Here is a 12642-nt window from a genome sequence, read left to right on the forward strand (position 1 = left end):
CGCCCGCGCGCACCGCGTAGGCCCGCCCCCGGCCGACAGCAGGAGCGCGGTGGGCCGATGCCCACGCAGCCAATGGGAACGCCGCGGGGGTGGGCCCAGCGCGCGCCCGGCCGCCGCAGTGGTGGAGCGCGGCGCCCCGGCGCGGCGTGGGCGGAGCCTGGGGCGGCGCCGCCAGTCCCGCCGCGAGCCCGGGAGCGCCCAGGGGGCGCGAGGTGCGAGGCCAAGCGCGCGGGCGGGGCGGGGCGCGCTGAGGCGGGGCCGCGTGGGGAGGGTCCGCCGAGGCCGGAGGGCGGGGAGGGTGGGGGGCGAGGCTCGGGCAGACGTGGCGGCGAGGGCAGAGGCCCGGAGCGGGGAAGAGCTTGCGCCCCTGAGGACGGGCCGGGAGGCCGGCTGGCTGGCGCTGAGTGAGGAGAGATGGAAGGCGGGAGGTCAGGGCGCGGGCGGCGGGCCCCCCTGACTGCAGCGAAGGGTTCTCGGAGAGGCGGTGAGGGGACGGTAGGCTCCCCCCCATGGGGATGGGGCTGGTGAGGGAGGCCCCCAAGGCCTAACTGGACCACAGGCGCCAAGAGCCTCCCAGCCCAGGGGAGGGAGAGGGCCAGGCAAGGGCGTCAGGAGACCCACCGAGAGCCTCAGCCACTCAGAGGGGTCCTTCGAACTTTGGGGTACCCAGAATAAGTTAAAAGTGAAAGCCCTTGACAATAGAGGGAAGAGAGAGAGATGTCACTGCACAAAGGGCAGGATCTGCTGGCTGCTAGACAGAAGCCACTCATCAAGAGGCAAGATGGTGGAAAAGAAAGGCAGTTTATTACAGCTTGCTAGCAAGAGGGAAGATGGCCGACTCGTGTCCAAAAGAACCATCGTAAGGGGGCAGGAAATCTTACAGCAGTTATAAAGGCCAGTGGGTTATAGGGGAGGGCTTAGGAATGTTGACCTTCTGGTGTTACAGACTGGGAGTGCCACACCAGATCTTTTAGTTTTCATTGATGATGGCTATCAGCATAGACTCTCTGTTCAGGGGTCATCACATTCCTAGGGAACTCAAAAGAACAAAGTTATCATCTTATTGTAGCTGGGAGGTATGTGTACAACAGGGGTCATAAAGTCTACAGAGCAGGTAGATCTCCTGGAGGGTGCATATCCAGCTGGGTTGGTTAGTCAGAGGTCATTCAGAGTTAAAATAGGGCATCTTTTCCACAATATGGCTTCCCTTATGTCAATCTTGTCTTGAGCTGGAATCAGAAAGATGGAGGCAGAGCAAGTGACCAAGCTTGAAAGGGACAGCTGGGGGTGGGGGTAGGGGTAGGGGGCAGAGGGGCCTGCAGGCGTGTACAGCAGAAACCAAGGACGGAGGGGAAAGTTGAGAGCATCTAACTAGAGGAAACAGTGCCGACATGGAGGAGAAGAAGGCCCAAAGGCGTTTCTCCAGGAGCCCACAGATGGCCCCAGCATCTCCTCATCTACCCCTCAGAAGCCTTGACATCAGGTTACAACTACCCCGGCCCAGTGAGCGTTTCTGTACCTATCCCTTGAGCCCTACCCCATGCCCATGTACCACAGCAAGCCAGAGGGGAAAGTCAGGGGGCTTGCAAAAGAAAAAACACATATGCACACCTTCCTCCTAATGGAATATCGGGGTTTTAGATAGTCAGTTAAGGACCCTTGCCTCTTCCTATCCCAGTTCAGAAACGAGTGAAGAAGACACATCAATAAGATGAGTGAATATCGATATACCAGCCTTGCCCCAGATAAAAGGCTAGTTTAGAGGATGTGGCTTAGATCTGCCATCAAGACAGCTAGCTACTGATCCACCCCTAAATCAGACTAACATACCTCCCAGCCTCTGGGGCAGCTGGACCACTGCAGCCTCTGGGCTACAGAGCTGCCCCCCCAAACACCAGGCAGCTAAGTGCCGATGAGAAGATGCCCATCAGCCTACATAGTCCACAAAATGTACCCAGAGGAGCCTGAGCACACTTGACCCTATCTGTTCTCCCAAATTCACCAATTCACACTTCCCCTGGGAGTAGAAAAGAGGCTGGAAATTTTTTCCAGGAAAGTCCCTCCATGTGGAAACACAAAGAGTGGGAATAAGGGTTTCAGCCTACATGGACATCTCAAACCCTGAGTCTTACCAAGCTAAAGGAGGGAAGAGGTTTCAACTGGAGCAGAGTTTGAGTTTTGATATTTTACTGGACTGGAATTTTTATGAGAAAAATAATAATCGTCTCTTTTTTAATATCTAAGAAGGAAGGAAAAAAACTATAAATCAAACTAAGAATTCATAGATAAGAGTTTCTAAAAACAGTCATGAGAAAAGATAATCCTTTCCTCTGCTTGCACCCTACCAATTCCAGCTTGTTCAATAAACTGGATACAGAAGGTGTCCAGGTTTTTGGCATGGACAACTGAGGATGTGATGGCGTCATTTACTAAAATAGGGAAGGTTTGGGGGGAAATTTCAGCTTAGATTGGGGACATGTTAAGACAAAGATGCCCATTAGGCATTCAAGTGGATATGTTGAGTAGGCTGGTGTTCAGGGAGAAAGGACAAGGCTAGAGAGAGGAATTTGGGAACCATCTGTTTTCAGGTAATGTTTGAAAACATAAAGTTAGATGAGATCAACTAAGGAATGACTATTCCAGAGAGAAGAGTTTCCAGGATGAGCCCTGGGGCATCAACTGTTTCCAATATAGAGGAGAAGTCGTGCCCAGAGAGAGGAGAAAAATCAAGGGAATGTGGAATCAAGGGAGCCAAGTGAAGACATGGTGATTTGTGCAGAGGTTTTATAGGGATTGTAAAATGAGGTCTGCGAATTGATTAGATGTGACAATTTATTGGTGACTGACAACAGCAGTAACAAGAGACGTGAGGAAAAAAGCCCAGTGGTAGAGTTTTGTTTTGTTTTGTTTTAAAAAAGGGAAATTTCCAGTTAAACATGTCAGACAGCACAGGCATTGACTTTTATTTCCCACTCAAACCCTACTCACATAAATTAATAAAAGAGATAAAAACTCACAGAGAAAGAATGGGAGAAAAGGCAGCAGTAAACAAGAGAGATCAACAAAATTATAGAGGCTGGGAATGTAAAGGGGAATGATAACTGACTTAGCAAGCCAGAGAAAGCTGAAATCTGTGTGTGGGGGTGAAACCATCAAGAAAAAAGACCATTCTTGCCAACGAACCCCAGGAAGGCATAGAAGTTGGAAGAACTGGTGGAAAGTTTGAATAAGGAGCAGCGTGACAATAGATCCCTCCCCCAACCTGGGTGGAAGCCTGCAGCAGTTGAGTCAGCAGTTGTGAACTCAGGCACAAGGCATAGCTGAGGGCCACTGAAAGCAGGAGGCTTGAGTGAAAGTTTATACTCATGCAAAAGCCCAGTCCCACTTCTCCCACTCAGCCATATAGCTTCAGGCAGTAGGAGGAGGATTTCTCTAAAGCAAAAGACCGCCAAAACACATGCAAACATTGGCCAACTTGGACCCAGTGGAAAAGCAGAGAAGCTGGCAGGCTGTATCCATTGACATAGAGCTTCCAACAAGCTCCTCAGAGCCCCAGTGTCAACATGAGCCAGACATTTAAGGAAAACCTCTACCACGAAAGACAGCAAAACACAGAAAAAGGAAATTTTGAGAAATGGAGATGATGAAGGTGTGGAAGAGGACTTTGACAAAAACATGTCCTCACAGAAATAGGATGTTGCACCCATGAAACAAGAACCATCCAACACACTCTTGCCGTCCCTGCCTTATTTTTCTCCTTGTTTATCACCAACTAGCATACCAAATGTTTTGCATATTTATCTTGTTTATTGCCTGTCTGAAAGAGAAGCCCCATGAGGGCTGAAATTTGTTTTGTTTGTTGCCGTATCCCCAGCACCTGGAATAATGCCTGAGATATCGTAAACACTCAAAAATGATACATTGAATAAATGAATGAGCAGGAGTCTCTAAATAGGAAATATTAAGAAAAAACACTCTCAGAAATGAAAAATATGGCAGACTTTAAAAGTCACTAGAATAGGAAGATAAAATAGAGAAATTTTAGGATGGTAGAATAAAAAGATAAGGACGTAAAAAATTGAAGGGAAAAGAAAATTAGAGAATCAATCCAGGTGGTCAGACATAGGAATATTAGGAGTTCCAGAGGAAAATAATGGAGGGGAAGAACATATTAAATAATTCCAAAAAATTCCCAGAATTGGTGGATAATTTTCCAAATTGAAAAAGCATGGCAGGGGCCAGCCCGGTGGCGCAGGCAGTTAAGTGCACGCACTCCCGGGCGCGCACCGACGCACTGCTTGGCAAGCCATGCTGTGGCGGCGTCCCATATAAAATGGAGGCAGATGGGCACGGATGTTAGCCCAGGGCCAGTCTTCCTCAGCAAAAAAAACAGGAGGAGTGGCAGATGTTAGCTCAGGGCTGATCTCCTCACAAAAAAAATGAAAAGAAAAAGAAAAAGCATGGCAGATTGTTTTCCAAAGATGCCTGCAACACCTCCCATCTCACATGCTCCTCTACAATGTGGTCTTAACCCTCATCCCCATTGAGAAATGGGATCTATGTCCCATCCCCTGATTCTGTGAACTGCTTGTGACCAATACAATGCAATGGAAGTGATCCTGCACTAGTTCCAAAGCTGGGCTTGCGTTTTGCTCCCTAGGACACTTGCATTTGGAGCCCTGAGATTCCACGTAAGAAGTATGACACCCGAGGCCATCTTGCTGTGAGAAAGCCAAGCCATGTGGAGAGATCACATATAGCTACTCAGGTTGAAAGTCCCAGATGAGGGCCAGCCCGTGGCTTAGCGGTTAAGTGCACACGCTTCGCTGCTGGTGGCCCAGGTTCGGATCCCGGGCGCATACCGACGCACCGCTTCTCCAGCCATGCTGAGGCCGCATCCCCCATACAGCAACTAGAAGGATGTGCAACTATGACATACAACTATCTACTGGCGCTTTGGGGGGGAAAAAATTAAAAAAAAAAAAAAAAAAGGAAGTCCCAGATGAGCCCCCAGCCAACAGTGCAATATCACCTGACAGCCATATGAGTGACATCCCATATAAATGGAGGCAGATGGGCACGGATGTTAGCCCAGGGCCAGTCTTCCTCAGCAAAAAAAACAGGAGGAGTGGCAGACATCTCAGACATCCAGCCTAGTCAAACCCTCAGATGACTGCAGCCCCAGGGAATACTTGACTGCAATTGCATGAGATCCCGAGAAAGCTGCCCAGCTGAATCCTTCCCAGATTTAAGCTACTATTGGGAGTAGTTTGGGTTTGGGGGTAGTTTGTTACACAGCAATAACTACTGGAAAAAAGCATTACTAAGTGCCCAGCACAATAAATTGGGCAAGCAGGAGAGTAAGGGAGGGAAACCAACACATCAAGCATGTTGTTGAGAAATCTGAGAACATCAGGGATAGAGATGATCTTAAAAACTTCCAGCAACAAAAAACAAACAAAAACACTGGGGAATGATTTCCAACCTAGAATTCTATTTCCATTCAGACAATGAATCAAGTGTACGGGTAGAAATAAAGACATTTCAGACATGCAAGCTCAGAAGGCTGCTAGACGATGGGCTCCATCAAAACGAGAAAGCAGACCAGGGAAGAGGAGTATATATGACTCAGAAGCCAGGAAATGTCCAAGCCGTGGCAGAAAAACGGGTTACCCAGAGGGTCATCTCCAAAAGAAAGGAACTAGCACATGACAGAATTAGGAGCTTTACACCTAGGATGGAGAGTTTTGGGTGAAGTAGTGATAGGAACACAGAAAACCAAGCAAATGGAAAAACAAGGCAATTCATGCCGGGAAAAACTGAAAGTTGTACCTAAAGGAAATGTAATCATAAACCAATACAGGGTTCAAGAGCAAACAGTATTAATACAGTCCACATGAGTGCAGATTCCAGTCAACATTATATTAAGCTGTTTTGGGAGACTAGTAGGAGAGGAAATGTAGATATATGTGTGTGTGATATACATTGCAGAGAGGATAGTATAAGAGAGCTAACTCCTCTTCCAGTGCAGGAAATCAACAATGTCTAAAATCAAGATTAAGAAATAGCATTATTTAAGTCTTTATTGATAAACATGAAGTTACTCACTGAAGAGATCCCTAAAAGACTTGAATAGTGTTTGTTTTGGGGAAGCAGGGATCAGCTAGTCGATTTGGTGGTGGTGGGATAAAGAAGTTCTGTTCTTAGTGCTTCTATTTTCTCAGCGAAATAAGCAGCAAGGTCATTATCTAAGAATGTGGGAGTTTTGAAGAGAATAAGAAGTTATGCAACAGTCTTCTCAGAGAGTCTAGGGGATATAGGATTATAGTAGAGAGGTGCCGACTGCCAATTTAAAATTGGTGGTCATACTCAGTGTCATCAAGTCTATTAATACCTCTTTCTGTATATGGCTCAAATTTATCCCTTCTTTCCACACCAACTGCTAGCAAACAAACTCAGGATTATACCCTTCCTCTTTCACCTGGACGGCTATAGCACCTCCCTCTCAAGATTCCTGCCTTGTCTTGCTGACCTTCCCCATACACTATCTGAAAAAGAAAATGTGACCCAGTCACTTCTCTGCCTAATATTCTCCAACAGCTGATTCCCATAGCACTCAGAATAAGGCAGCAAGGGCTCTGCGGTCTGGTCTATCCCCTCACTTGGCAACACTACCAAACTGTACCCAAAAGGATGTGATGAAAACCTGGAGGTGCCACTCTTTCCCAGTACACCCCTGCACTCCTCTCCAGTAATTCTGCTCTCTCCTCAATCCCCTTGTCTCCCTCTGCTTCCAATCCAGGCACATACCCGTGCACATGCTCAGAGAGCTACGTACATATACAGTTGACTCAGTACCTCTGTTCGCTCTCTCAGATGTGAGCTGAGTGGGCCTGGTGGGCAGGCTTCCTGCGCCTTATTCATCCCCTGCATCATTGGTACCTGGCACATCAGGGACTGCAACTTTGCTGAGACAATGAATGACAACTTGTTACACACAGAAGTGTGAGCTACAGATTCCCTCAGAGCATATGTTGGTGAGTAACAGTCTGAGGATACGGTGAAAACAGGTAAGAATATCAAAGATGTTACACAGGAGGAAATAGCCTTTCATTCTGAAAACTGGGTAAGACCTTATTAGACATTCAAATAGTTTATTTGCATGATTTTTTATTTTTTTTTAATAATTTTATTTATTTTTCCCCCCAAAGCCCCAGTAGATAGTTGTATGTCATAGCTGCACATCGTTCTAGTTGCTGTATGTGGGACGCGGCCTCAGCATGGCCGGAGAAGCGGTGCGTCGGTGCGTGCCTGGGATCCGAACCCCGGGCAGCCAGCATCAGAGCGCGAGCACTTAACCGCTAAGCCACGGGCCGGGCCAATTTTTGCATGATTTATAATCACATTTCCAACAGTGCATCAAGCATCTGAGAATAACATCATTTTGAGTAAAAGCAGAAAATATTCCAGAGAGACCCTCCCTCTCTCAGGCCCAGCAGCTCAAATGTCCACCATGTCCAGCAGTGCAGAGAGATGGAGCTCAGAGGCAACTTCCTCTTCCTTTGAACTCCGGATCAGCCTTTCCAGGTGCTTCAGCCGTTCAGTAAGAGATGTGTCTGTTGCCTCTGACAGCTGCAGTTGCTCCCCTGTCCTTTTATTCTATTTGAATAAAAAAGAAACTAAAAACAGTTTTGATATATTCATAAACCAAGATCTATTCTCTGTAAAAGCACTAGATCTGCCTCATGTTAGACACCTTGTCTGGGGCCTGTGGGGCTCAACAAACCCCCTCCTGGCAATGTATCATACATCCTTCCAGCCTCTTCCAGTACAGACACATACAGCTGGTATCATCTGCACATGGAATGTTTCTCTCCTGATTCTATCATTAACAACCTCCAGTGTCAGTCATTTTTGAAATATCATCGTCTGGGCCAGCTCCGGTGGCCTAGTGGTTAAGTTCGGCACACTCCGCTTTGGCGGCCCAGGACCGGTTCCCAGGCACAGACCTATACCACTCGTCTCAGTGACCATGCTGTGGCGGCAGCCCACATACAAAGTGGAGGAAGATTGGCAACAGAAGTTAGCTTAAGGCAAATCTTCCTCAGCAAAAAAATATATATATATCATTGTTAAGGGCTACGAACTATTGCATCATATGTATTGTAATTGCTTAACCAGACTCCCATCTTTAGATATTTAGTTTGTTTCCACTCTTATGCAGTATAAGTAAAGCTACAGTGAACAAAAATACATTATTTTTTGTAATATATAGTAATTTCTTTAGGGCAGAATTGTTCAAGTCAAAAGTACAAATATTTTTAAGTTGTCTGCCAAAGTGATGAAACAGTATGTCGTCTTAATTCCCTTTTCTCGAGACCCTATTGAAGGGCTTCCTAAAGCCAGTTCAGAAGCATACTTTTTACCTATCCAGCATTTTTTTTTTTTAATTTTTTGTTTATTGCAGTAACATTGGTTTATAACATTGTAAAAATATCTAGCATTATACATCAATGATTAAAACTCTGTTTTTGCTTCTTTTACCACTGAAGGAAGGATGGTAAGGTAGAAAGACCTTGAGCTTTGGAACCAGTCATGTCTGGCTTTGAAAAGCACCTCTGCCACTGACCAGAACACTCTTGGGTAAGGCCCTTGACTTCTGTGAGCTTACCCTCCTCATTCATTCATTTTCCTCAGGGAAAGTTAATCCCAGAACGGGATATCTGGGTGTTGCCAAGGCTTAGACAGTATGTGCTCTATAAACAGAAGCCACTATCATCACCGTTCTTATTCTCCTCAATGCCCTTACTGTGTGTCAGCACACGGTTATGGGTCTTGTTCAGTTCTTAAGCATGTCTCAATTCCATTCTTCATTTCACAAGCAGAAACTCAGAATCAGTTGGGCCTCTCTGACACTGACAGATGAAGTTTAAGAAAAGATCTAATTTAAACTAATAACTTATTGGTCATCATACATCACATGATGGATCGAGATGTTACTTTTTCCCCGCCGTTTTCTCAGTCTTTAATTTCAATAAAAATGCCAAATGTACTCTCTTCTCACCTGAGGGCTAACAGCTGTAGATGTTTTCAGCACAGGTTTGATAGTCTGAGGCAGAGACACCAGAGTTTGAGGAAGGTAGAGGGGTAGGGAAGTTGAATCTGTAAATGCTCCTGAGTCTTCAGACAACCACCGCTGAAGTTGATCTTCAAACCTGAAACATTTGAGCATTAGGAAGCAAAAATTTAACTATCATTCAGTTTTCTCCTATATATACTTTAAATTTTTTAAAGCTTTGCTTTTTACTAAGGATAGGACTATTATGACATCAACTGAGGAGCAGAAATTTTACCTTCTTAAAAAATTTAATATCTTCCCTTTAATTTATAAACCCAATTTACATTTTATGAGAAAGGTGGCACTAATCCAAAAACAACTGCTTTTACATGTTACTTAACATTACTTATAATTCTCTCATTTGGTTTATTTTCTGTTTGGCTTATTTTGGTTTTATGTGTCTATAATTAATTCTTATCTCTTGATGTATTGTCCAAATGTATGGATTGCTTATAGTTTAAAATTAACTCAAAATAATATCCTACTGCCACCTAACACACCCCAGAGCTGTCCACTCCATACACTTGTCTTTTCAAGAAAAACAATCTGATCCAAACTGGTTAAATGATACAGACCTAGGAAAATCTACTTTTAGAAATCATGACACATTCATTCACACTTCCAATACATATTTATCAAGCCCTACAAAATGCTAGGCACCATTCTAGGTCCCAGAGACACAGCACTGAAACAAAACAGACAAGGCCCAGCTGTAAGCAGCTTATACTTTAGTGAAGGGAGATGGAGAAGGAACACATGACAAGAAGAGAAAGACAAAGCAGAGACATGGAGACTGGGAGGGTTCGGGGCAGGCAAGGAGGGCCTCATGAGAAGTAGATACTTGAGCAGCAAATGCAAAGGCCTGGCTGACCACAGCCTGGCATGTTGGAGGGAGGAGCAGAGGTCAGAAAGGACATAGAAGGCAGATCACGCAGGGCCTTGCCCACCTCATAAGGAGTTTGCCTTTGATTCAGGGTGAAAGAGAAAGCCACTGGAAAGTTGTGAGCAAAGGGCTAACATGACCTCTGCCTCACACCTGAAAGGCTCACACTGGATCTGCCGAGACTAGACTACAGCCTACTGCAAAAATGGTCTCTCAATATATTCTGAATAGAGCCAATAGGATTTGTGGATGGACTGGATGTGGAGGGATGATTCCAAGGCATTTGGCCTAGGCTGCTAGAAGGATGGGGCTGCCGTCAACTGAGAAGACCACCGTAGGAGGAGCTGGTTGGGGGAAAACCAGGAATTGGATTTTGGGTATGTTAGCTTTGAGATGCCTATCAGATGGCTAGTGAAGATTTCAAGGAAGCAGTAGTATATTCAAATCTGGAGCTCAGAGGACTCAGGGTTTGAGATATAACTTTGGAGTTGTCAGAATACTGATGTTCTTGTAAAATCTGTGAAACTTGATGAAATCACTGGGGAGTGGGTGCAGATGACACAGAGGAGAGGTTCAGAGAGTGAGCTGGGGAGGAGGCAGTTGGGACATGACGAAAAACCAGCAGGGGGGCCTTAGGGGGAATGGCTAGCAGGGCAGGAGAGAGACTAACGGTATCCTGGGAGCCAGGAGGGAAGGAGCAAAGGTGTGGAACAGTGCTGGGGACTGGGGTTCGTGATCAGTTCAGCGTGTGCCGGCTGCAGTGACCCGGACCGGAGCAGACATGGGGGGTGAGAGGGGCTGAGGAGAGACAGGGAAAGAGGACTGGGGAAGTGAGAATCACACTGCTTTTAAGGAGTTTACTGTTAAGGGAGCAGAAGCATGGGGTGGTGACTAGGAGGGAAACGGGGCCAAGTTAGGGAGAAACGCCAGCTTGCTTTCACGTTTGTACGCTGGTGGGAAGGTGATGGTGCACCAGAGTGACTGTCACTGGACGAGTGTCCTTGTGTGGGTGGGAGATGAGACCTCAGCCAAGGGGAGAGTTCATCCCCAGCAACAAGAGGGGACAGGCTGGACGCAGGGAGGCTGCTGAAGGGGGGGCAGGGCAGGGGGAGGCATGAGGACGACCCGTGTGAACCCCCTTCTTCCTGGTCCTCTGTCTCAGTAAAACCATAAACAAGGGTGGTGGGAGACACAGAGGGCCTGCTCTGGCTGCCTGCCCGCCTGCAGTGTGGGATGCTGCACCAATACCCTCAGGCTCCCAGAGGGCAGAGAGCGGGGGTCAGCCACACGTTTAGCACTGATGGTCCAGTCAGACCTGGTTAGCCAGCCACACTTACTTCTCACTAGCAAACTTAAGACTGACTTTCAATAATAAACAATAAATTAAATTGATTTCAAATAATAAAACAGTTTAAGACATTCTATCTAGGGCACTGCCTCTGCCTGGTACACCTTTGACTCGCCTTCTTTTTAAAACAAAGTCATGTTACTATGATCCTTGCTAATCCAGCATGAAGCAGCCTGAAGGGCACAATGAACCACAGGGACAGGGCTTCACCTCTTGCTCTCCTCCTTCTCCAGCAGCAGACTGCTGGACAGACACTGGGCCAGGCGCTCGTGGGCAGAGGCTCCGCGCATCAGATCCTCCGTGCTGGGAATCCGCCCCTCTTGGCCGCACTCCACACTCCTCCTCCCTTTGCAGTGCACGTGAAGGAACGGAGTAGGAAACTTGTTTGCAGAGGGATGAAAAGATTTTATCCCCAAACTGTAAGTACATGTTTTGAAATGCTTACGGTCAGGAAAGAGAGGGAGAAAGAGTTCCTCCAGGTTAGGTAGAGTGGGTACAGACACAGAGCCTCAGACCTGCCCCTGCCTGCTCCTCAGGAGGGAAGCAGACGGAGCGCAGCCTCTGCCTTACGGGAGCTTCCACTCTCCTGGGCAGCTGGGCTCTCAGAGCTTCTCTATTCTGAGTTTTGCTTCCCATTCCAGGGTTATCAGTAGGTTCCCTATTTTCCCTGATATTTGCGAAGTTCTTATTTTTACATTTAGCTCTCAAATCCATCTGGAACTAATGTTTACAAACAGTGGGTGATATGGGCTCTAATGTTTTTCCTAAACAGATACCAATGTCTGTCGTTCCCCCACTAATTTTGCTAATTTGGCATGGTACTTTTGTCACAGATGGTTCTGTTTCTGGACTTTCCATTCTGATCTTTCTATTCTATTCTGATTCTATCTGATTCTATTCTGATCTTTCTATCTGATAAAAGTTTCGATTCTATCATAACTTTATGATATGTTTTGATATCAGGCAGAGAAAACCTTCCTTTTTTAATTTATTTTTTTTTATTTTTTTTATTTTGTGAGGAAGATCAGCCCTAAGCTAACATCCATGGCAATCCTCCTCTTTTGGCTGAGGAAGACTGGCCCTGGGCTAACATCTGTACTCATCTTCCTCCACTTTAGATGGGACACCGCCACAGCATGGCCTGACAAGCGGTGCATCGGTGTGCGCCCAGGCTCCGAACCCAGGCCGTCAGCAGCGGACCACGCACACTTAACTGCTATGCCATGGGACCAGCCCCAAGACCTTCCTTGTTATTCAAAATTTTTTCAGCGATTGCTGCAAATTTTCTCAACC

At 46.5% G+C, this 12642-nt stretch overlaps 1 protein-coding gene across 2 annotated transcripts in view; it reads right to left on the minus strand.

Moving 5' to 3' along the window:
* Positions 1 to 5474: 5474 nt before the first annotated feature.
* Positions 5475 to 12642, minus strand: part of MCM3AP (minichromosome maintenance complex component 3 associated protein) — a 49029-nt gene continuing 41861 nt past the window's right edge. For both annotated transcript variants that reach the window (XM_058523317.1, XM_058523318.1), the window contains exons 27-29: positions 11560 to 11766; positions 9065 to 9215; positions 5475 to 7659 (exon numbers count right to left, since the gene is read on the minus strand). In XM_058523317.1, the coding sequence (XP_058379300.1) occupies positions 7501 to 7659; positions 9065 to 9215; positions 11560 to 11766 (517 nt within the window). In that variant the 3' untranslated portion in view covers positions 5475 to 7500. The remainder of the gene's footprint in view (positions 7660 to 9064; positions 9216 to 11559; positions 11767 to 12642) is intronic.

This window comes from Diceros bicornis, chromosome 27, assembly GCF_020826845.1.
Source record: "Diceros bicornis minor isolate mBicDic1 chromosome 27, mDicBic1.mat.cur, whole genome shotgun sequence".
Lineage (NCBI taxonomy): Eukaryota > Metazoa > Chordata > Mammalia > Perissodactyla > Rhinocerotidae > Diceros > Diceros bicornis.